At 44.8% G+C, this 26,526-nt stretch overlaps 1 protein-coding gene across 1 annotated transcript in view; it reads right to left on the reverse strand.

The window, feature by feature from the left end:
• The window catches only part of NOX5 (NADPH oxidase 5), a 36,679-nt gene continuing 10,153 nt past the window's right edge, over nucleotides 1–26,526 (reverse strand). Inside the window, exons 5-16 of the mRNA XM_058156453.1 lie at nucleotides 20,287–20,440; nucleotides 18,907–19,082; nucleotides 18,060–18,242; nucleotides 17,780–17,912; nucleotides 16,076–16,175; nucleotides 14,017–14,071; nucleotides 13,836–13,847; nucleotides 12,571–12,695; nucleotides 10,728–10,797; nucleotides 7,270–7,369; nucleotides 1,899–2,065; nucleotides 1–132 (exon numbers count right to left, since the gene is read on the reverse strand). Coding sequence (XP_058012436.1) covers nucleotides 1–132; nucleotides 1,899–2,065; nucleotides 7,270–7,369; nucleotides 10,728–10,797; nucleotides 12,571–12,695; nucleotides 13,836–13,847; nucleotides 14,017–14,071; nucleotides 16,076–16,175; nucleotides 17,780–17,912; nucleotides 18,060–18,242; nucleotides 18,907–19,082; nucleotides 20,287–20,440 — 1,407 coding nt within the window. The remainder of the gene's footprint in view (nucleotides 133–1,898; nucleotides 2,066–7,269; nucleotides 7,370–10,727; nucleotides 10,798–12,570; nucleotides 12,696–13,835; nucleotides 13,848–14,016; nucleotides 14,072–16,075; nucleotides 16,176–17,779; nucleotides 17,913–18,059; nucleotides 18,243–18,906; nucleotides 19,083–20,286; nucleotides 20,441–26,526) is intronic.

Raw genomic sequence — 26,526 nt, forward strand, 5'->3', positions numbered from 1 at the left:
CTAGAAGATTTCCCTGAAAAAGGGAAAAATGAACTGTTCACAGTGAGCTTTGACAACCTTGGCAAGAGCTGGAGAGCCACAGAAGAAAACCTGGACTTTTCCTTTGTCTTCTTTGTCAATTTTCTGAAAGAGCTGAGAAAGAGAGAAGAAGCCATCAGCAGCTGAAATACATGGTCTCTTTCTGCCTTCTTTTTAATAGCACTTGGCACATTTCTCTATAGTGGTCCAATTGACCTAAGTCGGCCTATCTAAATGTCTGTCTCCCCCCTTTCTCAGTAAGACCTCACAATAGCTCTGTAAAATCATCCAGCCAGCTGTTTTAATTCTCAGATTCCTGAGTATTTTTATCTCCATCAAACTATCTTGGGAAAGCAACTCCATCTGAACACATAAAACCTCCCTTTTCTGCTTAAAGCTTCGATTTGTTGATCTTCATTCGAAGATCTGACTCAGCTGACTGGATGCACCATCCCCGTGATCTTATCTAGCAGATATATGTGGATGTTAAAAATCTTCCATAGTCTGTATGAACTGAATTTACAGTAAAAGATCCATAAGTTAATTACAGACTACAATGTCCTTGACCTACAGTCTTCCCTTCTTAAGCTAACATTTATATTGTTCAAAAATATGTGCCAGAGATTTCATACATGGAAAAGAACTCCCCCACAAGAGCTCGAAGGGGCCTTCTTTTGAGAGTCAGCACTTTTGCAAGATTGGGCTGTTAGCCTTATATAGTTGGGCTGAAAAACTCTGGGTGGACTCTCAATGGCACAAAGTGTTACTGAAAACTCTACAATGCCCTGATATGGCTCTCCCATGTTAGTTTTATGACTATAGAACATTACCCAGCTCCCGTATGTAAGCTGAAAAACCTGGGACAGGGTACCATAGAGTTTCCTGTATCCCTTTGCTTCTGGCTTAAGACTACAATTTCTTATCACAGCATCCTTTTGAGAGGGGATATTCAAAGTATGTTCTCATGCTTGAAATGTGCCTACTGCCCTAAAATTTTCAGCTTGGCAATAGCAAAGGTGGAAGACATTAAAGATGCTACATGATGTCTACACAAATAGGCTCTAATAATTTTGAGAAGTTGGCAAATTCAGGAGCAAGCTTGCTGTGATTGATTGGGATGTAGCAATTTCTAAAGAGTGAACTGCTGCAATGCTTCCACTCCAACCCCTAACCTGCACCACCACTGCCCCGCCCTCCCCCCCCCCCCCCAGGGAGGAATGCTGAAATCTGAAGGCCTGCAGGAGTTGCCATCTCCTTGACTGATGCAAAGTCTGCTTGCAAGTGGATAGTAGCACAGCTCCACTAAGATCCAGGACAGGTTTTAGCTCCCCAGCGGTCCAGGATGTGCCCCTCCTTCTCATGGCACCTTGTGTCCCAGGGAGAAAAAAATCCAGGTAGGTTAAGCAGCTCCATCTGAAACTAGAATTGACCTGTCCTTGGACTATGGATAGGTAGGAACCGGTGCCAGCTGTGTAGGCTATCTTGCCGATTGGTATATTAATCTTTCTTACTGGTTGCTTAAGGGTATAAAAGATGCCTGTTGTTGTTTCTTGGTTGGGAAGATTTTCTCTTGTCTCGTCCCAGCGTTGCTTGTCATTAAAAGCTTTTATTTGGACATCCAGAGAGGGGTGTCTGGCCATAAAACCGACTGCAGGAAATAATTTCTCTAAGGTGAGATATTAACCTGGAATCTGGACTGAGCTACCACATGACTACATGTTTTTAAGTGTGGTTAAAGAGCAGGGGTCTCCAATCTTGGTCCCTTTAAGACTTGTGGACTGCAACTCCCAGCTTTGCTGGCTGAGGGACTCTGGGAGTTGAAGTCCACAAGTCTTAAAGGGACCAAGGTTGGAGACCCCTGGTTTAGAGGACAAACCCACCTGCTTCCAGTCTGGCCTCCCAGGCTTTGTTCTTGTCCTGAGGCCCGTGATTGAGTCCTTCTTTTCTTTTTTTGCTAGTAGATCCAAGGCCATCTGCAGGCCCACAGCCTTCATGTCGCTCTTGTTAAGTGCTGAGGTCATGTACAAATGCATCTCCAGGAAACGGGCTGGGAATTGGAAAACCAGGTGGATTTAGCAGACCCTATCATGGCCCCTTTCTTGAGTTTCTGTCTTCAGCATTGATGAAAAGATGCACCAAGAAGACTGCATATAGAGCCTATTTACCTAATGGGCAGAACTGTTTGGAGCAAGATTTCCATTCATGTAGAAAAGCTCAGGGATGCGTTGTGTGTGTGTGTGTGTGTGTATGCGCTTGCAAAAAGCACCTATGCATCAGTGCTGAAACCAAGGACGAGAAGAAGGACTACATGGACAGGAGGGGTGTCTGCCACGAGTCCCTCGTTCCCCTTGTTCGATATTTATTTATTTTTATTTATTTATTTATTTATTTTGTCACAACAGTATACATAAGCATAAGCATGAAAGTAACTATATAATATATAAGCATATATATATATATATATATATATAGGTCTTTGGTTATTCGGGTTTTCTCCCACGTAAAATTGGAAGTGTCTTGACGACATTTCGACGAAGTCTCATTGGTCATCTTCAGGCTTCAGCTTCGTGCTTCTGGGAGCGATGTGTGATTGCAGCTGTTTCTTCCTTTTTAACTGCTAGTGGGAGTTTGAACTGATTGGGTGGGAGCTTGGCTGTGCTCTGATTGGATGGGGGTTTTTTTTGTGCTCTGATTGGCTGGGGGTGTGTCCTGTTTGGGTGGGGGCTTGGTTGTGCTCAGATTAATCTGAGTTGCAGGGGGATTTGAGCTGGTGAGTTGCATTGCTGTTGTTTGGCTTTGTGTTTGTGGTCGTGCTACATCTTCATAGTGGGTGTCTGTCTGTCTTCTGTATGTATGGATTGGAGGGGTTTGAAATGGCTAATGTTGCAGCTGCGGTCTGGCTTCTGGTCCTTGGTCGTGCTTCCTGATCAGGGAATCTGATCTGGGTCTGCTTTCTGGGTGGATGTGTGGTGGTGACATCCTGTGTGGACCTCGTGAGTGTGGGTCTGGTGTCATTCCTCGTGTTAGGGACTCGTTTGTCAATAAGGGCGGGTTTCCAAATGGCTGGTAGGCAGGAGGTATCATCTCATTTGTTCATGCTGTGTGGGTGTTTTTCTATCTCGATGGCTTCTCTGATTATTCTGCTGTTAAAGTGTTCAGTTTTGGCGATAGTTCTGGTCTTTTTAAAGTCAATATCGTGTCCTGTGGCTTTAAGGTGTTGGACCAGGGAAGAAGTTGGTTCCTCTTTTTTGACTGAGTTCTTGTGTTTATTTATTTATTTATTTATTTTATTTATTAGATTTTTATACCGCCCTTCTCCCGAAGGACTCAGGGCGGTGTACAGCCAGAATAAGAACAAAATATATACAATTTAAAACAATATTTAAAAAGAGCAAATTTTAAAGGCTGATTATTAAAATTTAGATTTAAAATTTAAAAAATATTAAGAATACCCAATTAAAATTCATCAATAATTATGCCAGTCCCGCTTTAATGAATAAATATGTTTTGAGCTCACGACGGAAGGTCCGAAGATCAGGCACTTGACGCAGGCCAGGGGGAAGTTCGTTCCAGAGCATCACTGCCCCCACAGAGAAGGCCCTACTCCTGGGGGCCGCCAGCCGACACTGTTTGGCGGACGGCACCCTGAGGAGACCCTCTCTGTGAGAGCGTACGGGTCGGTGGGAGGCAAAGGGTAACAGCAGGCGGTCTCGTAGGTACCCGGGTCCTAAGCCATGGAGCGCTTTAAAGATAGTTACCAGAATCTTGACGCGCACCCGAAAGACCACAGGAAGCCAGTGCAAGCTACGGAGCAGCGATGTCACGTGGGAGCCACGAGCGGCTCCCATTACTACTCGCGCAGTCGCATTCTGGACTAACTGCAGCCTCCGGGTGCACCTCAAGGGCAGCCCCATGTAGAGAGCATTGCAATAATCCAGCCCAGACGTAACCAGAGCGTGAGTGACTGTGCATAAGGCATCCCGGTCAAGGAAGAGACGCAACTGGTGAACCAAGCGAACTTGGTAAAAGGCCCTCCTGGCGACGGCCGCCAGATGACAAAAGACAGCCGTCCATCCAGGAGGACGCCCAAGTTGCGAACCACCTCCTTTGGGGCCACTAACTCGCCCCCAACAGTCAGCTGCGGATGCAGCTGACTGTACCGGGATGCCGGCATCCACAGCCACTCCGTCTTGGAGGGATTGAGCTTGAGTCTGTTTCTCCCCATCCAGACCCGTACAGTGTTCTTCAATGTGTGCACTTATTCTTCTGTTGGTTTGTCCGATGTATGTGGTGGGGCAGGCGGTGCATGGGATTTCATATACTCCTTGATTTTCTAACTCAATTTTGTCTTTGGGGTTTCTTAGGATGGTGGATATTTTTTGGTTTGTGCAGAATGCTGTCTTGATGTTATGTTTGTGGAGGATCTTGCTGATTCTGTCTGTGGTGCCTTTTATATATGGGGGGAGGGCTGTGCCATTTTCTTGTTCTCTGTCTTGGATTTTAGTGGGGGGGTTCTTTTTGGATTAGTTTGGTAATCTTATTTCTCTGGAATCCATTGGATGTTAGTACATTTGTGAGAGTGTGTAGTTCGGTTTTTAGGTGTTGTTCGTCATCTAAGCGTTTTGTTCTAGAGATGAGTGTCTTGGCTACGGAGTTGATCTGTGCTGGGTGGTGGTGTGAGAGTGCGTGCAGATAGCGGTTTGTGTGTGTTTTCTTCTGGTAGATGGTGTGTCCTAGGGAGCCATTGGGTTTCTTGTAGACTAAGACATCTAGGAAGGAAGTTGGTTGTTAACTTCTGTTTCCATGGTGAACTGTATTTTGGGGTGTAGGCTATTGAGGTGTGTGAGGAAGTTGTCAAGTTTTTCTTTCCGTGTGGCCAGATTATGAAGGTGTCGTCTACGTATCTGAGCCAGAGTTTGGGTTTGTGATCAGATTTTTCTAGTGCTTGGGTTTCAAAGTGTTCCATGTAGAGGTTGGCAATGACAGGTGAGAGGGTGATCCCATGGGTGCTCCTTCTATTTGTTTGTATTTTGTCCGTTATAGATGAAGTATGTGTTGGATAGGCAGTGGTTGGTCAGATCTAGGATGTGTTTTGGGGGGTTGCATTTGTTTTGGATAGCTGTCAAGGCTTCTTTGATTGGCACTTTGGTGAAGCGAGATATGACATCGAAGCTCTCGAGTAGGTCACTGGGTTGTAGGTTTTGTTTCTTTATGATCTCTATGAACTGGAATGAGTTTTTTACGTGTGAGGCGATGGATTCTGCATAGGGCTGTAGTTGTTTGGCGAGAAATTTGGCTAGGTTTTGTAGAGGTGAGCCTATGGAGCTGACTATGGGTCTGAGTGGGGTTCCTTCTTTGTGTATCTTGGGGAGGCCGTAGAGCTTAGGGCATCTGGATGATTTCTCTCTGGGAATGATTCTTTGTTGGATTTCTTCGCTGATGGGGGAGGCTTTTATTTTGGATCTAGTGGTTTTTTCTAGGTAGGTGGTGGGGTCTGTTTTTAGGGGCTTGTATGCAGGGTCTTGGAGTAGGTTGGTTAATTTGGTTTGGTAGTCAGATGTGTTCATAATCACCGTGGCGTTGCCCTTGTCTGCTGGTAGGATTATTATGCTGGTTCTTTTTTCAGGTTAAGCAGTGCTGTCTGTTCCTCTTTGGGTAAGTTGCTTTTGGGTGGCTTGCTGCTGCAGAGGATGTTGGTGATTTCGAGTCTGATTTTGTTAGCATCATCGGGGTTGATTTTGGTCAGGCTGGTTTCAACTCCGCATATAATGGTTTCAGTGGGGATGTATTTGGGAGTGACTGCAAAATTGAATCCTTTGGAAAGGACATCGGTTTCAGCTTTGGTGAGGATCCTATCTGAGATGTTATGCACTGTTTGTTTCATGTGTGGCTGTGAGGGGGGAGGGGTTTGTTTCTGGCGTTCTTGTAGTCTTCGGAGTTTGTTGGTGTGTGTGTCTGTCTTGAGAGTGGTCTGTGTTTCGGCTCTCCAGACGGCGAGTTGTTTGGATTTGTCCCAAAGTGCAGGGTGGATCTTGTTGCTGAGTTTGAGGTGAAGTGTGAGGAGATCTTTGTTGATTTGATCTAGGAGGAATCTTTTTGTGTGAAGTTCATTTCTGATTAGGGCCAATTCTGTTCTTTTTAGGATGCGTTTGGCGGCTGCAGAGTTGGAGTGGAATTTCAATTGGAAGCATGTGGGGATTAAATTTTGATCTCGGCAGTTTCGTCATCGGGGTTGATTTTGGTCAGGCTGGTTTCAACTCCGCATATAATGGTTTCAGTGGGGATGTATTTGGGAGTGATAGAAAAATGCCCACACAGCATGAACAAACGAGATGATACCTCCCGCCTACCAGCCATTTGGAAACCCGCCCTTATTGACAAACGAGTCCCTAACATGAGGAATGACACCAGACCCACACTCACGAGGTCCACACAGAATGTCACCACCACACATCCACCCAGAAAGCAGACCCAAACCCACACTGATCAGGAAGCACGACCAAGGACCAGAAGCCAGACCGCAGCTGCAACATTTCAAACCCCTCCAATCCATACATACAGAAGACAGACAGACACCCACTATGAAGATGTAGCATGACCACAAACACAAAGCCAAACAACAGCAATGCAACTCACCAGCTCAAATCCCCCTGCAACTCAGATTAATCTGAGCACAACCAAGCCCCCACCCAAACAGGACACACCCCCAGCCAATCAGAGCACAAAAAACCCCCCATCCAATCAGAGCACAGCCAAGCTCCCACCCAATCAGTTCAAACTCCCACTAGCAGTTAAAAAGGAACCAACAGCTGCAATCACACATCGCTCCCAGAAGCACGAAGTTGAAGCCTGAAGATGACCAATGAGACTTCGTCCAAATGTCGCCAAGACACTTCCAATTTTACGTGGGTGAAAACCCCAATAACCAAAGACCTATACACACACTATATATATATATATATATATATATATATATATATATATATATATATATATATGAATATATATATATATTCCTCGTTATATATATATAACTTCAAAAAGGGGCCTCTCGCCTAAAAGGAAGAGGAGGGTATTCCACCCCTGAGTCTGCATCAGGCTACTCTGGGGGGGGAGGGGAATGGAATAAAACTTTCTGTCTCAATTTTGTCTGGTCTCAAAGCTGCAGAAGTCATTCCTGCATAAAAGACAAAGGGCCCAGGTTGAGATGGGGGCGGAACAAAGACCGGGAGGGAGGAAGGAGACACCCACCTGCTGGCTCTTCACTGCCTTGCATGGCTTCCAGTTGGGTAAGCAGGCTGACAAACCACTCAAAGGATTTTTGGTCTCGATTGATCCAAACAAAGTCTACCTGGAGAAAAGAAAGAACGGGGGGTCCCTGCATAGCAACTGCCTCATTCTAGCGACCGTTCGCAGTTACAATGGTAACGTTATGAACAAGCCTTTCATTTATAACCTCCACAGGTCTGTGAAGTAAAGGAAAGCTGAAGGAAGATGTTAGCGCAGGAGCAGTTCCACTTAGCAACCAGTTTGCTTAACAACCAAGTTGCCATCCCAATTGGGACTCCCATCATTTTATTTATTTACAAACGTAAATAATAATAATAATAATAATAATAATAATAATAATAATAATAATAATAATAATAATAATAATAATAATAATAATAATAATAATAATAATAATAATAATATTTTAATTTGTATACCGCCCTTCTCCCGAAGGACTCAGGGCGGTGAACAGGCAGATAAAATATACATACACACAATAATTAAAAACATCCCTTAAAAAACTAATTTAAATGCCCAAAATATTAAAAAACGTACTTCCCCGTAAAATCACAGAATTTTAAAAACCCATCCAATAAAAATAAGAATCAGGCTAGTCCAGCCATACGGAATAAATAAGTTTTAAGTTCGCGGCGAAAGGTCCTAAGGTCAGGTAATTGTCGAAGTCCGAGGGGAAGTTCGTCCCACAGGGCCGGAGCCCCCACAGAGAAGGCCCTCCCCCTGGGGGCCGCCAGTCGACACTGTTTGGCTGACGGCACCCTGAGGAGTCCCTCTCTGTGGGAACGTACCGGACGATGGGAGATAGAAGCCGGCAGTAGACGGTCCCGTAGATAGCCCGGTCCTAAGCCATGGAGCGCTTTAAAGGTGGTAACCAATACCTTGAAGCGCACCCGGAAAACAACAGGTAGCCAGTGCAGTCTGCGCAGGATAGGTGTTATATGGGAGCTCCGAGACGCTCCCTCAATAACCCGCGCAGCCGCGTTCTGAACTAGCTGAAGTCTCCAGGTGCTCTTCAAGGGGAGCCCCATCTAGAGAGCATTGCAGTAGTCCAGGCGAGAGGTAACGAGAGCATGAGTGACTGTGCATAAGGCATCCCGGTCCAGGAAGGGACGCAACTGGCGGATCAGGCGAACCTGGTAAAATGCTCTCCTGGAGACGGTCGCCAAATGGTCTTCAAAGGACAACCGACCATCTAGGATCACGCCCAAGTTGCGTACCTTCTCCATCGGGGCCAATGATTCACCCCCGACAGACAGCCGCATCTGCAGCTGACTGTACTGAGGTGCCAGCATCCACAGCCACTCCGTCTTGGAGGGATTAAGTTTGAGCCTGTTCCTCCCCATCCAGACCCGTACGGCCTCCAGACACCGGGACAGCACTTCGACAGCTTCACTGGGGTGGCCCGGGGTGGAAAAGTACAGCTGGGTATCATCAGCGTACAGTTGGTATCTCACCCCAAAGCCACTGATGATCTCACCCAGCGGCTTCATATAGATGTTGAACAGGAGGGGTGAGAGAATCGATCCCTGCGGCACCCCACACATGAGGCACCTTGGAGCCGATCTCTGCCCCCCTGTCAACACCGTCTGCGTCCGATCAGAGAGGTAGGAGGAGAACCACCGATAAACAGTGCCTCCCACTCCCAACCCCTCCAACCGGCGCAGCAGGATACCATGGTCGATGGTATCAAAAGCCGCTGAGAGGTCTAATAGGACCAGGGCAGAGGAATAACCCCTATCCCTGGCCCTCCAGAGATCATCCACCAGTGCGACCAAAGCTGTCTCCGTACTGTATCCGGGCCGGAAGCCGGACTGGAACGGGTCTAGATAGTCAGCTTCATCCAGGTACTGGGGTAGCTGACATGCCACCACACTTTCAACAACCTTCGCCGTGAAGCGAAGATTGGAGACTGGCCGGTAGTTCCCTAAAACAGCTGGGTCCAGGGAAGGCTTCTTGAGGAGGGGTCTCACCACTGCCTCTTTCAAGGCCGCGGGAAAGACCCCCTCCCGCAAAGAAGCATTTGTAATCCCCTGGAGCCAGCCTCGCATCACCTCCTGAGTAGCCAGTACTAACCAGGAGGGACACGGATCCAGTAAACATGTGGTGGCGTTCAGCCTACCCAGCAACCTGTCCATGTCCTCGGGAGTCACAGGATCAAAGTCATCCCAAACCACCTCAACAAGACGGGCCTCAGAACCCTCGCCTGGATCTACCCAATTTTGATCCAATCCGTCCCGAAGCTGAACGATTTTGTCGTATAGATAACCGTTAAACTCCTCGGCACGCCCTTGTAGGGGGTCCTCCCGCCCCTCCTGTTGAAGGAGAAAGCGGGTCACCCGAAACAGGGCGGCCGGGCGGTTATCTGCCGACGCAATGAGGGAGGAAACGTAGGAACGCTTCGCAACCCTCATTGCCACTAGGTAGGTCCTACTATAGGACCTAACTAGTGTCCGGTCAGCCTCAGAGCGGCTGGATCTCCAGGCAGTCTCTAGGCGTCTTCTCCGGCGATACTACTGTACCTTTCAAAATATCTTCTCCTACACCAGCTTTCCAACGGTATTTTAAAAATGAAACAACTGTTACAATCAATTGAAACTATTAGGGCAGCCACTTGTTAATGGACATGAAGGGTTTAGCGCAGGGGTGTCAAACGCAATTTCATTGAGGGCCGCATCAGGGTTGTGTTTGACCTCAGGGGACCAGGGTGGGCGTGGCTGGGGTGGACGTGGGCATGGCCAGCTTGACATTACTCCTGTTGAGGGCGCCTGTGTTGGCCCGGGCACTCTGCCAGCAAAAACGGGCTCCCGAACTCCATTTTCACTGGCAGAGGGTTGCAGGAGGCCATGGCAGCCGAAAACAGACCTCGGGAACCTGTTTTTGCTGGCAGAAGCACCACAGAACCCTAACCCTTCACTGTTTCCAGGGTGGTCCCGTGGGCCAGATCTAAGTACCCACCCGGGCCGGATCTCACCCCGAGCCTTGAGTTTGATACCCCTGGTTTAGAAAATCACTGCACTGCAGTTAGAAGTCAGGGAAGAGTAGAAAGACCTTCGACGGGCACAAAAAAGTCCATCCGTTAGAGGCGGATTTCCTAGCTTCAGGGGTTATCCTCTAAAGCAGGGGTCTCCAACCTTGGCAACTTTAAGCCTGGGGGACTTCAACTCCCAGAATCCCCCAGCCAGCAAAGCTGGCTGGGGGATTCTGGGAGTTGAAGTCCCCCAGGCTTAAAGTTGCCAAGGTTGGAGACCCCTGCTCTAAAACTCCCTCACCTGGAAAGGATCAAGGGCCTCCAATAGTGAAGTTAGGATTCCAATAAGGATGTTCTGAAAGAAGAATTCTTTCAGGCATAATGGCTTCAAGGGTTTTAGAAATAAAAATACTATTTTCAGGGAATTCAAAATTACCACCAGGCATTTCACCTTCTGAAGCTTCATATTCTCATCCAAAGAATTACTGTGGCTGCAGGAGGCTTGTTTTCGCATACGATGCCTGGGAAGAGAAATGAGTAGAGTCAATAAGAAAGAAAGAAAGTAAATAAGACTAAATGCACAGATACAGAATAGGGGAAACGTGGCTCAATAGCAGTATGTGAGAGGCATCTTGGAATCCAAACTGCAATCACTTAAATATCAGCCAGCAGTGTGTGGCAGACACCAAAAAACCCAACACAATCCTAGGCTGCATTAACAGGGATAGAATCCAGATCACCTGAAGAGTTAACACCACCTTATAATGTCTTGGTAAGACCACACTTGGAATACTGCATCCAGTTTTGCTCACCGCAATATATAAAAAACACATTGAGACTCTGGAAAGGGTGCAGAGAAGAGCAACAAAGAGGATTAGGGAGCTGGAGGCAAAAACATATGAGGAATAGTGCAGGTACAGGGATAGAATAGAATAGAATAGAATAGAATAGAATAGAATTTTTTATTGGCCAAGTGTGATTGGACACACAAGGAATTTGTCTTGGTGCATATGCTCTCAGTGTACATAAAGGAAAAGTTACCTTCATCAAGGTACAACACTTACAACACTTAATGATAGTCATAGGGTACAAATTTAACACTTAATAATACAACACTTAACAGTAGTCATAGGGTACAAATAAGCAATCAGGAAACAATCAATATCAATATAAATCATAAGGATACCAGCAACAAAGTTACAGTCATACAGTCATAAGTGGAAGGAGATGGGTGATGGGAACGATAAGAAGATTAATAGTGCAGATTTAGTAAATAGTTTGACAGTGTTGAGGGAATTATTTGTTTAGCAGAGTGATGGCCTTCGGGAAAAAACTGTTCCTGTGTCTAATTGTTCTGGTGTGCAGTGGTCTATAGTGTCGTTTTGAGGGTAGGAGCTGAAACAGTTTATGTCCAGGATGTGAGGGGTCTGTAGATATTTTCACGGCCCTCTTTGGGTATATCCAGTCTAATGGAATTTGGGTATATCCAGTCTAGTGAAAAGAAAGACTAGGGCTGATGTGATAGCAATCTTCCAATATTTGAGGGGCTGCCACAAGGAAGAAGGCAGAATAGGCAGATATTAATAAATGTTAATAAAGGCTTTCACCTCCATTAAATGCCTCTTTACTTACTAGTCTCAAAATTTAATTCCAATCCTTTAAAAGTGCTCCTATTTTTAAATTTATATTAAGCATGTTTGGAAAAGCAGCATGCAAGCTTTCAATTAAAACTAAACAAGTCAACCAAAACAGAAAACAACAACCTGGTACAGCCCCAGAAGTGCTTTTTCAAAAGACAACTGGACTTGGTTTTCCCCCCCTTGTTTTAGGGAAACAACCAAGTCCTGCTGCCTTTTGAACAAGCATTTTTGGGACAACCAGGACCTGGGTGACGGAGAATCTCTACAGACATTCTAGTGCAGCATTTTGCTAGAGCTTGGACCAGTGGTGAAATCCATTTTGTTTTACTACCGGTTCTGTGGGTGTGGCTTGGTGGGGCGTGGCTTGGTGGGTGTGACAGGGGGAGGATACTGCAGAATCCCCAGTCCCTCCCCACTCCTGGGGGAAGGATATTGCAAAATCTTCATTCCCACCACACTCTGGCGCCAGCCAGAGGTGTTATTTGCCAGTTCGCCAAACTACTCAAAATTTCTGCTACCGGTTTGCCGAACTACTCAACATTTCCGTTACCGGTTTGCCGAACTGCTCAAAATTTCCGCTACCGGTTCTCCAGAACCTGTTAGAACCTGCTGGATTTCACCCCTGGCTTGGACCCTAATCTCTTGCAGACCAACCTGAACATGATGCTTTGTAAAATGGAGGCAAAAGGGGTGATGCCAATTCCTGCCGCAATCAACACCGCATGCTCTGAAGAGAAGATCCGGCGCGTGGAAGTGCCATAGGGACCGTCGATATAACACTGAAGAGCGAAGGGAAAAGGGTCTGTTTCTTTTGACCCTGGGCTTGGCAAGGGTGGGTTGTTTCCTTCTCCTTGCAGCCAGAGGCTTCTGAACGCAGGGCAGACTTTATAGAGTCAAATGCCCTATGAGGCTTTTTAATGTTCATCTGGAGACACAGATCACACACACACACACACACACACTGTTTGTGTTATAAGTTCTTTAGTCCATGATACTGGGCAAACAGGCATGACAAAATCGCAGGATTTCCCTTGATGTGGCGGGGATGATATCACTGAAAAAAAATATGGTTTCCCATTGTTTTCACTCCAAATAGAGGAATTAACTAATTCCCATTGTTCAGCCAAACCAGCCTGTTCTTGGCCAGACAACTGTTTTTGGTTCTGCCATAGATTATTTTGGTGGCAGGATAAAAGGAACCGATGAAATCCCATGGGAATAATGTATTTAGAACACTGTAGTAGTTATGATGGTTCACTGTCTTGACTAGATCTCTGCCAGGCAATTTCAACAGTTGTTCACAGCAGCCCCACTGAGTCACAGGACATGTCTAGATTAAGCAAAGGAATATTTGTGCTGTTTGAGTCACAAAAATGTTTCCTAGTCCTCAGCATTACATTCTTGCCGAGTTTACAGACTTTTGCAAAGGAGCTTGAACATTTGCAAAAAATGTGTATGGTGCTACTTTTTTAATGAGACAAATGTTGCAGGAAATATAATCTTCCACCAGTTGTGTTTTTTCCAAACATTGAAGGGACTGGGCTCCCGCCCTCCATTTCAAATCCCACCTCTTTTACCCATAAATGTCTACAACTCCTTTCCCTAATGGCCCTCTTTTTTAATTCTGCAGACTGCAACCACAACGCAAATGTCAGAACCTCCTCCTGGTACACAATTGCCCTTCATTCAATGGTGGGATTCAAGTAATTTAACAACCGGTTCTCTGCCTTAATGATTTCTTCCAACAACCAGTTCATCGAACCGCTCAGAAAGTTAACAACCGGTTCTCCCGAAGTGGTGCGAACTGGCTGAATCCCACCACTGCCTTCATTCCTTGCCAGGCCATCAAACTGAGAATGCACCTTCTTGGGGACAGAGAGAATTCCACCTGTACAGGTGCTTAGTGAGAGAAAGCTTACCTTGATGTTACAGTGCCTACGGTTCTTGGTGGGCCTGCTAGAAACCTGATAAAAAGAATATATATATCAGGTAGAAAATAAGTTGATGCCCTTTAGTCAATGCCTTAGGGCTTCAGTTTCTATTTTGAAACAGAAAACAAACAATTCTCTCTCCCCCCTTCCCCCACTTTAGGACTCTCATAAATTTATGTGAGAAAATAAGCAAGAATTCTCCTCCCTGGTTTATCTGCTCACCTCTTCAGGTTCATCTGTTACAGTGATGCTGGAATCCTGGATGGGTGTGTATGATACCATTTGGATCATCTCATCTTTAGTGGTTGCCACTGGTGGGTCCAAATCAGAGGAGCAAAAGAGACACTTCTGAAAAAAAGAGTTCATGAAAATACTCCAATGAGCTGCAGAGCGACTATTAGAGGCCAGTAGTGCTAGGGTAACAGAGTAAAAGAGTTGCAAGGGACATTGGAGGTCTTCTAGCCCGTCCCTCTGCTCAAGTAGGAAACCTTATACATGTATACCAAGCTGTATCTATATCTAGTATCTATGGGATGCTGAGATTTCTTCAAAATAACACGTGTTTAAACACAACCTCCACACCACTTCAGTTACAGTGAAGTTGCCCTGCTGGTGGTCTGCCTATCAACACTGATGCAGCTTCTCCCTTTTTGATGCAGCACTGACTCACAAGGGTTAAATTTTGCTGGTCATTGACCAAATAAATGTTATTGAATTGATAACATTGGTGTATGGAACCAGGAAGCAATTCCTCCGATCAGAGACAGGTTGGAGCAACCAGAAACAAGGATAGTTATCTAGTAAGACTGAGCACTGTACTGTACAGACTCTCTAGCATGCCACGTTAATGTCTTCACCAAGAACCCAGGTTCAGCTCAGTCAATTCTACTGGGGCCAATAGGGTATGAGGGAATGGGTCTTTTTTTTTACTGCACAAATCAAAAAGAGGGCTGTGAAAATATTTACAGACCCCTCCTATCCTGGACATAAACTGTTTCAACTCCTACCCTCAAAACGACGCTACAGAGCACTGCACACCAGAACAACTAGACACAAGAACAGTTTTTTCCCGAAGGCCATCACTCTGCTAAACAAATAATTCCCTCAACACTGTCAGACTATTTACTAAATCTGCACTACTATTAATCTTCTCATCATTCCCATCACCAATCTCCTTCCACTTATGACTGTAACTTTGTTGCTTGTATCCTTACGATTTATATTGATATTGTTTCCTGATTGTTTATTTGTAGCCTATGACTATCATTAAGTGTTGTAAATGTTGTACCTTGATGAAGGTATCTTTTCTTTTATGTACACTAAGAGCATATGCACCAAGACAAATTCCTTGTGTGTCCAATCACACTTGGCCAATAAAAAATTCTATTCTATTCTGTTCTGTTCTGTTCTGTTCTGTTCTGTTCTGTTCTGCTCTGTTCTAAAAGCTCAAAAACCAACTTTTACACACAGACAACACAACACAACTGAATCACACACACAAAATGTCACATACAGCTTTGTGAGATTTTGTGTGTTTGTGTAGTTAGAATAAAACACTATAGAAACACACCAAATCTCAGAAAGCTGCACAAATATTTTATTTTATTTTATTTATATTTTTAGATAAAAGCAGCTAAATTTAAAACTTCCTTAACTTTAAATTGCTGTCTATAAAAAAACTCCTTAAAAAAACCCCAATTAACTTTTTTTAAAGCCAGGCAGATTGAAGGCAGGCAGATTGAGTTGCTCACCGATGAGATGAATTGCAGGCAGGCAGATTCAGTTGCTAGCTGATGCAACTGATTGCAGCAGCCAAAGCAAGGCTTAGCCCGAAAGAAGCAGCAAGTAGGCAAGTGGGGACCGGGTGATTGGGTGGGCATGGGTGGGGGGAGGGGCCAGGGATTTTTGCTACCAGTTCTCTGAACTACCCGCCCCCATCGCTACCGGATCACCTGATCCGGTCTGAACCAGGAGCATTTCACCCCTGTTGCAGACATATTATGGCAATGTAGACTTGGAGATCCCAGGGGAACCTCATGGAATCTGTGCAATTCCTATAACTCCCAGTTAACACTAAGCTGGGGGAAGATAATCTGCCAAATTGATCTTAGTAACAGATGACCTACTAACAAGAGCTAGAAAAACTACCAAGTAGAGAGCATTTTAAACTCCAAACCTCCACAAAACTTGAGAGTCTGTTCTTGTTCCTTGATTTTCTGGCCACTGACAATTCAAGGTTGTCATCAAAGGGCTCTTGAAAATTCCAGAAGTACTCATGTAATCTGTAGGTCCATTGTCCCAGTGATCGAACATGCAACCAGATGGTGTCTTTGAAGAGAAGGAGAAGATTGGAGGAAGTCTTCCTGATTAAATTAGTAGGCTGAAGCACAACCATCGTAGAGATTAGTATAAAGCAGGGGTGTCAAACTCAAGGCCCGGGGACGGATCCAGCCCACAGGGTGCTTAGATGTGGCCTGCAGGGTTGCCCTGGAAAAAGTGAAGGACTGGCCCTGGTTTCCAGTTTATTTGAGGATTCCATTTAAAGACTCCCACCAAGTGGCAGCAATTGCCTGATCTGGGCTGATTTTGAAAACTCAGTGAGATTAGGTCTGAAAGTCATTGGCTGAGAGATTTTGAGAATTCCCAGGGGTGTATTTCATTTTTTTAAATATATAATTTTTAATAAAAATGTTTTAACAAGACATAAAAGCTAACATGAACAAATGAAAAACAAAAGGGCAAGAAAAGAAATGTTGAAGAAAAAGAAAGTTGAAGAAAGAAAATATAAAGTAATGGTAAATTAAAAAAATATACTTCTCTCTCTCTCTAAAGTTACACCATGTTACTCTTAGTCCTATAACTTTACTTGTCTAATCATCCAAACCATAAGTAACAAGTTCATTCCCCCCCCCAGTTTTACACAAAAAAGCCCGTAAGAGATTTCCAGTCACCAATAAATGTAGAGGCTGTCTTTTCTTTAATCAAAGAAGTTAATTTATCCATTTCTCTCAACTTCCCCAACCGTTCCTCCAGAGTGGATCATTACACTGCAGTTACACTCCAACACACTTTGACGTTGATAAATGCAGGTTGGGCGTCACCCTTCATAACACCCTAAGCCAGGAGGTGCTGGGCAGCTCAATGGGCATTCAAGGCATCCCATTTCTCAGCATTCAGGGTGGTCTGGGAACGGAGGGTCAGGAAAGTCCAGGGGAGAACAGAGCCACTGCTCCTGTGCAGATGCTCCTGTCAAGGTCAAAGCCCTGAGCTTGAGAGGCATGCAACTGCCCTTCAGACCAGGGGTCTCCAACCCCTGTTGGAGTCCACAAGTTTTGAAGTCGCCAAGGTTGGAGACCCCATGTTCTGTCCTCCTCGCCTCCATCCGAACGCTGGCTTAATTAGCCGGCTCTTATCAGCTCTGGCAGCAAAAGAGCCAGCGTCTGCCAGGAGCCCTCGTTAGCTGCCAAGACGCTAGTGAGTCACAACCTTCAGCTCTAGTCAATCCGTGGATTTGCCTGATACAAAGAGACACACCAGCTCTTGCTGCCTTTTATATCCTGTGGGGTGTGGCTCCATGACTCAGCACTTCCTAGGCCTGCCCCTCCCCTGCTTCTGTTGTTCCATTCTCTCCTGCCTACGAAACCTAGGATTCAACCACGCCTGATTGCTGTCAGCTGGGTCTGCAGGCATGGCCTGAGGGGTTGGAGAGTCAGGGGATGGAAGCCTCATTAGTTCTTCCACCTGGCCTGCTTCTGGCTCCTGGAGCTGAGCCAGGGAGGCTGGTGCTTCCGAGGTAAGTCCTGACGGCCCTTCCCCCTCACTGTCCAAGTCACTTTCTGGCAGCAGGCCCAGCTCCAAGGCACTTTCGGGCATGGGGCCAGGTTCGGGGGCTGGAGCCACAACACCCTTGCTCCAGCCGGTCAGTCCCCTACCTGGCTGTTCTGGAGCACTGCTGATAGTGAAGGGGTGCCACTCATACTGGGCAATGACCGGAATGTTCAGGTACACGTAGTCGCCTGGTTTGTAGTGGAAAAAGGGGGACCTCTGAATCACCAAATGAGTCACCTAGATTTCAAAAGAAATAACACGGGGACACGCATGGTGTCCTTTGGTAAGAAATAGGCAAAAAAACATTGTTCCTTTTCTAGTCTCACCTGCAAGTTATATATGCTGATACCCATTTTCGTTTACTGTAGCATTTGTGGAACCCACCTTGGAAGGTAGAAGGTTGACTTCCACAATGCACAGCCCACCGATGCGTGACAGAGCAGCTGCAAAGGCCTTCTCTCCGAGGAAGAGAGATCCAGGGATCACAAACCACTTCCAGAAATTAGCACCGTGAACAATCAGCAAAGCCCAGATAGGGATGTAGAAAAGGTGAGTCCAGTAGAAGACCTGCCGGTGATAAAGGAAGGGACACATTTTGGAGAGCAAAATGAAGTTAGACCGATGGTTTAAAAGAACTAAATGAAAACAAAATTCCATATTTCTGAGAGGGATATACAGGATATAAAAACAGCCCAAATACATGGGCAACATAGGCAACATGGGCAACATAGGTGAAAAGAGGCAGGGCTTTGAGCAGCCAGATGCAGCTTCATCCTGTGGCTGCTGCTCATTTCAGAATCACAAACAGGACATGATGGGCTCGCCTAGTGTAAGGAGACTATGGGGAGAAATGAGGAGACTATGGGGACTAATGGGGACTATGGGGAGTGGTGCTCATCTCCGTTTCAAGGCCATTGAGTCAGCCCTATCCAAAAAGATTTACAAGGCCATGTGGCCGTCATGATATCAGGGCACTCTGCTATCTTCCCACCGAAGTGGTACCTATTTATCTGCTCACATTTGCATGCTTTGGAACTGCTATGTGTTGGCAGGAGCTGGGGCAAGGATGGGAGCTCACCTCATCATGTGGCATTTGGGTCTTGAACCTGGACTGCCAGCTTTCCAGCCAACAAGCCCAGTGTTTTAACAGCTGAACCATCATGCCACCCCTTTGCAGGATGAAAAAATGGCAAAATAAGCAGAGAAAGCAAAGGAAGGCTGAGCATGTCACCTCAAAATGACCACTCTTGCGGATCAAGGTAGTGGAACACACGAGCATCAGGGAGATAAGGAGCTGCAGGAGGAGACCCGTGAGAGAGGCAGTTCCATGAATCCATCCAATGCCAGGCTGGGTGGTGAAAAGGTATTCCCAGAGACGATAGCCTCCTTTGGCCTCAGACAGTCTCACTATGATGAAGGGAAAGACTGGATAAGTAACTCCTTAAAATAGTCTTTTGCATTATGATGACAATGCTGGGTTGCTCAGGTATACCGGTTACTGGTCCATTTTTGGTCCCAAATTCAGAATGCTGTTTCTGATTATTAAAACCTTCATGACTTAGGACCACGTGCTTAAAAGTTTTGCTTTTAAGCATGTGGCCAAACATATTATTAGGAGGAGAGATGACAGCTTAAGTGAGACAGGGACTTCTTTGTGATAGAATAGAATAGAATAGAATAGAATAGAATAGAATAGAATAGAATAGAACAGAATAGAATTTATTGGCCAAGTGTGATTGGACACACAAGGAATTTGTCTTGGTGCATACGCTCTCAGTGTACATAAAAGAAAAAATACCTTCATCAAGAAGTCTAAGGTACAACACTTAATGGTAATCATAGGGTACAAATAAGCAATCAGGAAACGATCAATATCAATATAAATCGTAAGGATATAAGCAACAAAGTTACAGTCATACAGTCATAAGTGGAAGGAGATGGGTGATGGGAACGATGAGAAGATTAATAGTAGTGCAGATTTAGTAAATAGTTTGACAGTGTTGAGGGAATTATTTGTTTAGCAGAGTGATGGCCTTCGGGAAAAAACTGTCCTTGTGTCTAGTTGTTCTGGTGTGCAGTGCTCTATAGCGTCATTTTGAGGGTAGGAGTTGAAACAGTTTATATCCAGGATGTGAGGGGTCTGTAGATATTTTCACAGCCCTCTTTTTGACTCATGCAGTATACAGGTCCGCAATGGAAGGCAGGTTGGTAGCCATTGTTTTTTTCTGCAGTTCTAATTATCCTCTGAAGTCTGTGTCTTTCTTGTTGGGTTGCAGAACCGAACCAGACAGTTATAGAGGTGCAAATGACAGACTCAATAATTCCTCTGTAGAACTGAATCAGCAGCTCCTTGGGCAGTTTGAGCTTTCTGGCACAATAGCTGCCAGAGTCAGAGAGATAACCTGGTTTTTTAGAAATTTCAGACACTATCTGAACTTGCTATACATTTGTGTTGCTTTTAGGCATCTGTGGCTTTTAATCTGGGGATATTTAATTTTCTATTTCTATTTTAAATGTGTAATACTTTTTGTAAAGTGCACTGGGATAGCAATTAAAGCAATAAATAACAGAAGAAAAACAATATGAAACAGAAAATTTGAGCAGCATTTACCAAAATTGATGATGTGAGCTCCCATGTGAAGGATAGTTAGAACACCCACCATGTAGCCCATCAGCTGATGCAGGATGACATTCAAGTCCAGGGGCAAAACTTTGGCTACCCAAGTGGTCCTTAGCCAGGTCAGAGATCGGCGTAACATCAGCACCTGGGGACGGCAGATGGAGGGGAAGAAAAGAGCTGAATTGAGAGGGGCAAAAAATGCATCAAGATATTACAGCAGAGTAGGGAAATAACATTGAAAAAGAAATGTGCTATAGGATGGTTATATAAAGATTAGATCTGAGCAATATTTCTCAGACTTAGTAACTTTCAGGGAGTTGAAGTCCACACTTCTTAAAATTACCAAGATTGAGAAACAGAGGCTTAGAGAAATAGAATATAAGAACTAAAACATATAAATAAAAACATATATAAAATTAAAAAATATAGAAAATGTTTTAAAAACCATCAATATAAAAAAGTTGTTGAGACTCTGGAAGGAGAACTGAAAATAGCAACAAAGGTGGTCAGGGGACTGGAGGCTAAAACATATGAAGAACGATTGCAGGAATTGGATGTGGCCAGGGGTGAAATCTAAAAATTTTCCCTACCGGTTCTGTGGGCGTGGCTTAATTGGTGGGCGTGGCTTGTTGGTCAGATGACTGGCTGGGCGTGGCCAATAACAATAAATAATAAAAATAATAAACAAAGTATAAAAAACAATAAGAGGAACCAAAAACCAACTTTCATACTTTACACACACACAACACAACACAACTGAACTCACACACAGTGTAAAAGCAGCTGCACTTCACACTTCACACTTCACACAGCCACAAAAAGCTCAAAAACCAACTTTCACACTTTACACACACACCACACCACACAACACAACACAACTGACTCACACACAATGTAAAAGCAGCTGCACTTCACACTTCACACAGCCACAAAAAAACCAACTTTCACACTTTACACACACACAACACAACTGACACACACACACACACACACACAATACTATATACAGCTTTCTGAGATTTTGTGTGTTTGTGTAGTTAGAGTGAAACACTACAGAAACACACCAAATCTCAGAAAGCTGCACAAATATTTTATTTTATTTTATTTTATTTTATTTTATTTTATTTTATTTTATTTTATTTTATTTTATTTTATTGTGGACTTCAATTCCCAGAGTTCTTCAGCAAGCAAAGCCAGACAGCATTAATCACTCAGTGATGAAATAGATTAGCTAAGTGTAGATTAAATTGTGTTGTAAATGTTGTACCTTGATGAACGTATCTTTTCTTTTATGTACACTGAGAGCATATGCACCAAGACAAATTCCTTGTGTGTCCAATCACACTTGGCCAATAAAAAATTCTATTCTATTCTATTCTATTAGTTCTGTCTGGTGCTAAAAGCGAAACTGGGACTTTCCGGCTGCGAGAAAAGCCATGAGGTCCATCAGTAATCAGGTAAGTGGCTTAAACTCTTTTAAAAAGAGTTTTTCTACATGTTTTCTACAGAAAACATGTTTTTTAAGGTTCTGCTGATGAGGAACTCAGGTGAGATCCCCAGAGTAGCCTTTAAATATATATTTTTTTAAAGTTTAAAGTTTAAAGTCTCTGCCGATCTCAGCTGAGGGGCGGGATCCTCAAAGGCTTTTTTTTACTTTTAAAGGCATGTTTCGGCTGAAGCAAAACCGGCTTTTAAAAGTAAAAAAAAAAAATTCTCTGCAGATGGTACGGCTCAGCAGAGGCAGGGGGCGGGGCCAGGGATTTTTGCTACCGGTCCTCGGAACCAGCAGCTGCCATCGCTACCGGATCACGTGAGCCGGTCCAAACCGGGAGCATTTTACCCCTGGGTGTGGCTAATTATAATGAAAAGGAGGATATATCCCTTTCCCAATATTTGAGGGGCTGTCACAAAGAAGAGGAGGTCAAGCTATTCTCCAAGGCACCAGAAAGCAGGACAAGAAGCAATGGGTGGAAACTGATCAAGGAGAGAAGCAACCTAGAACTAAGGAGAAATTTCCTAACAGTGAGAACAATTAACCAGTGGAATAGCTTCCCTCCAGAAGTTGTGGGTGCTCCATTACTGGAGGTTTTCGAGAAGAGATTGTATAGCCATTTGTCTGAAATGGTATAGGGTTTTCTAGTTGGGCAGGGGGTTGGACTAGATGATCTCTAAGGTCCCTCCCAACTCTGTTATTCTATGTTCTATGAGAAAGAGAAAGAGAGGAGGGGGTTAAGAAAGAAACCTGAAATTACCCAGCCTTGATTCTCTTTTGGTATCAGCGGAGAAGGAGAGAAACGGTCAGGTTTTCAAGATCCTGTTGTTAGATTCTTCAACAATAGAGATGCAGTAATCCTTGAGTCTATTTCTTGACTTGGCTTATCTTGAAGGACTGACAGATACTCATATAACAGAACAATTATTGATCTAAGATGTTATTCTTTTGCATCCATTCTCAGTTTGACTATAATAGACAGGAACAAGTGATCCAATATGAAATAATCTTGGTAGCCTTGATTTACTTCCTTGAGTGGCGCAGGCTGCTAAACAGCCTGTTATTAACAACAGCTGCCTGCAATTATTGCAGGTTCAAGTCCCACCAGGCGCAAGGTTGACTCAGCCTTCCATCCTTTATAAGGTAGGTAAAATGAGGACCCAGATTGTTGGGGGCAATAAGTTGACTTTGTATATAATATACAAATAGGATGAAGACTATTGCTTAACATAGTGTAAGCCGCCCTGAGTCTTCGGAGAAGGGCGGGGTATAAATGTAAATAAATAAATAAATAAATAAATAAATAAATAAATTTACAATAATAATTGAGCCCATTGTGAAGCAAGGCAGTTAAGTGAGTTTTGTCCCATTTTATGACCTTTTTGATTCAGTTGTTAAATGAATCATGTGGTTGTTAAGCCACATAAATCACTTTTTTCAGTGCCTAAACTGAACACTAAACAAATAATTTAAGTCAAGACTCCTTGTACCATGCTTTCCTAGGTTGGCCAGTTCAATACTGGGCCTCTGGTGGCTCAGCAGACTAAGTCTGTCTGTTATTAACACAGCTGCTTGCAATTACTGCAAGTTCAAGTCCCACCAGGCCCAAGGTTGACTCAGCCTTCCATCCTTTATAAGGTAGGTAAAATGAGGACCCAGATTGTTGGGGGCAATAAAGTTGACTTTGTATATAATATACAAAATGGATGAAGACTATTGCTTAACACAGTTGTAAGCCGCCCTGAGTCTTCGGAGAAGGGCGGGATATAAATTCAAATTAAAAAAAACAAAAACCTCCTGCATCTCCACCGCTCTGATTCATTGAGTTGTGACCAAATCAAGATGTCGTGTCCCACTCCTCCGCTGACGGCCGGGTCAGGGAAATCCGAATCAGGCTTGCCTCTGCAGCTCTGCCCAAAGTCCTAGCAAAGTCCTCAGAGCAGGCAGGAGACCAGAAAGTGACTTCAGCAAGATAAGTTCGACTTTGCCTGACTCAGAGACTGCCAGAAAGCAGATCCTTTATATAGGCCATGGGGTGTGGCTCCATGACTCAGCACTCATTAAGGCCTGCCCCTCCCTTCCTTCTGTTGCCTCCGCCTATCCAGTCTTCTGATGCGAGGGTCACTCCAATCAGCAGCTGTTGGAAATAAACTTTCCTCAGGCTCACATGCTGTGGAGGAGGGGGAGGGTCTAGCTGCTCCGTTTGCCTGGGCATTGAGCCAGGGCTGGGGCTGGGGTGCTCCTCCTCTGCAGCCTGCTTGGGCATGGAGCCAGGGCTGGGACCGGGAGGTGCTCCCTCCTCTTCAGCTTGTCTGGGCATGGAGCCAGGACTGGGGCCGGGAGGCATACATTCCTCCATATTCGGGAGCAGATAAGAAGGCCCCGGCTGCTGTGAGAGCGGGCAAGACACAACACAAACCCTCTTATGCAAAGTGTCCACAAGGCTTCCAAAAGAGACAAGATGGCAGCTGCAACAATGAGATTTTGATTATACTGTCGCAGCCACCACCTTCGCCTTTTTTACCCCCTCCATGGATAAATGACCCAGCTTTTATATTTTGGAAATTGCTCTGCCCTGATCTGCTCCATCACCGGCCATCCATCTCTGCAAGATGCTTTCTGGAAGAGGATGCAGAAAGGAATGGAGAATATAGGAACATCAGACCCAATTTTACCTTTGGCTTTGCCCCAGAAGGTGGGAAAAAGAGGGAGGAGGGTTAGAGGATAGAACACAGAATAACAGGTTGGAAGGGACCTTAGAGTTCTTGTAGTCCAACCCCTTGCTGGGTGGAGGCAAGCTGTTCCGCTGATTAATTATTCTTACTGACTGTTGTGACCCAGGCCCAAGTAGGTAGTAATAAACTTGGTCCGTGGAAAAACAAACTTTATTCGAACAGCTGGGAATTACTTCATTCCCAGCGTCGTTCAACGAAGTAAAACAAATGCCTCCCAACACAAATTCTTCAGTTATCTCACAAACCTTAGTCCAGTTAGGCAAACTGCCAAAGGCCCTTCCTGGCAAACGTCCAGAAGCCACAAAAACAAAGATGTATACAAAGCAGAAGACGAAACAGAAGACGTAGCTACAATATTGTTTTCCGGCAAAGCTGAAACACTGGTGCTGGTCTGTTTTAAGCCTTATGGGAGGGACCAATCATCTCTTGGCCCTACTCCCGAGTCGTCCACTCTGCTTGAGCTGCTCTTGCCTTCTGGCAGCTCTTCTCATGTGTGCATTAGGAACAGGCTCCTCCTGTTCCTCTGCCTCACTACTGTCAGTCTCTGGAGGCTCTGGAGTCCGCACCTCACTTCCTGATGGCCCTGGGTTCACCTCAGCCTCATCACTGTCCAACTCAATTGCCAGCTCCATAGGCTGCTGACGGACCACAACACTGACATGACAGTACTCCTTAGTTGGATCTCTCTTTAATAACATCCTATTTGTTACTTCTTGTCGTGCCCTCAGGTGTTTTGGGGATCTGGTTTACCCTGTCTTCTCTGTGACAGTCGCTCAAGTACTGGAAGACTGCTATCATGTCACCTCTAGTTCTTCTCTTTGCTAGATTAAACATACCCAGTTCCCTCAACTGTTCATCATACTGTTTAATTCCCAGACCATTTATCATCTTTGCTACTCTTCTCTGCACTCTTCCTACAGTCTCAGCATCCTTTTTGTATCACAATGACCTCTGGGAGTTGAAGTCACAAGCCTTAAAGTTGCCAAGGTTGGAGATCCCTGCACTATTACATGGTAGCAAATATCTGTAGCACGGGTATAGGATGAGGGTGGAGATTTGTTCTCCGAGCTTGTGGGTTGGTTTCTGAACGTTTCGTTACCAGGCTAGATAACATTTTCGGCAGAGTTTAGGAGATATCAATGCTGGTGTTCCTCCGTCCACACAAAGCCCTTATAAACAGAGGGACACTGACACAGACATCACTTAAACTCTACTGAAGATGTTACCTAGCCTGGTAACAAAATGTTCGGAAACCAACCCACAAGCTCGGAGAACAAACCTTCATCCTCACAGTATTCCATGTGTGTTCTTACTAGTGCAGTATGTGATACTAACACTTCACGTGATCTTGATATTATCCCTCTGTTGATGTAACCTAGTGCTGCGTTGGCTTTTCTGGCAGCTGCAGCATATTACTGGCTCATATTTAAGTGTTTGTCATTTTACGGTATCGGTCCTCCTTGTCCACTTGCCCACTTTGGATGAGAGTCCCAGAGGGTAAGTAGTGATTGTTTTAATTTTTTTAATTAAAGTTGAAAAGGAAAGCACCAGCCTCTGGCCTCATCTGCATTTCAAGGAAAGTATCTGGGCTCAGTATTCCCATTTCTGGAAAACAGAAAGTCAGAGACCAGGACTGCTTGCCACCTGTGCCAGAGGTACTGGTGGCCACTCAGAGGAAGGAAAATAGTGGAATAGGAAAATGAGCATTTCCTGACCTATTGCACACATAGTTCAATGTCTGTGACTGAAGGCATTGAAGGCATTTTGTCATGTGTCCATGACAAACACGGCCTGCCCCAGAACGCTTCAGCAATGACTGCTCTGTTATAGACTTGTATCCATCTCCAGGAATTGGAAAATGTTCATCATTCTTTAAAAAACAATGCATGCAATGTTCTGGTGGCTTTGAGCAAAAATGTGCTATTGCAGGGGTCTGCAAACTTGGCTCTTTTAAGACTTGGCTCTTGTGGACTTCAACTCCCAGAGCTCTCTGGGAGTTGAAGT

The sequence above is a fragment of the Ahaetulla prasina genome, chromosome 13, assembly GCF_028640845.1.
Source record: "Ahaetulla prasina isolate Xishuangbanna chromosome 13, ASM2864084v1, whole genome shotgun sequence".
In the NCBI taxonomy this organism is placed as follows: Eukaryota; Metazoa; Chordata; class Lepidosauria; order Squamata; family Colubridae; genus Ahaetulla; species Ahaetulla prasina.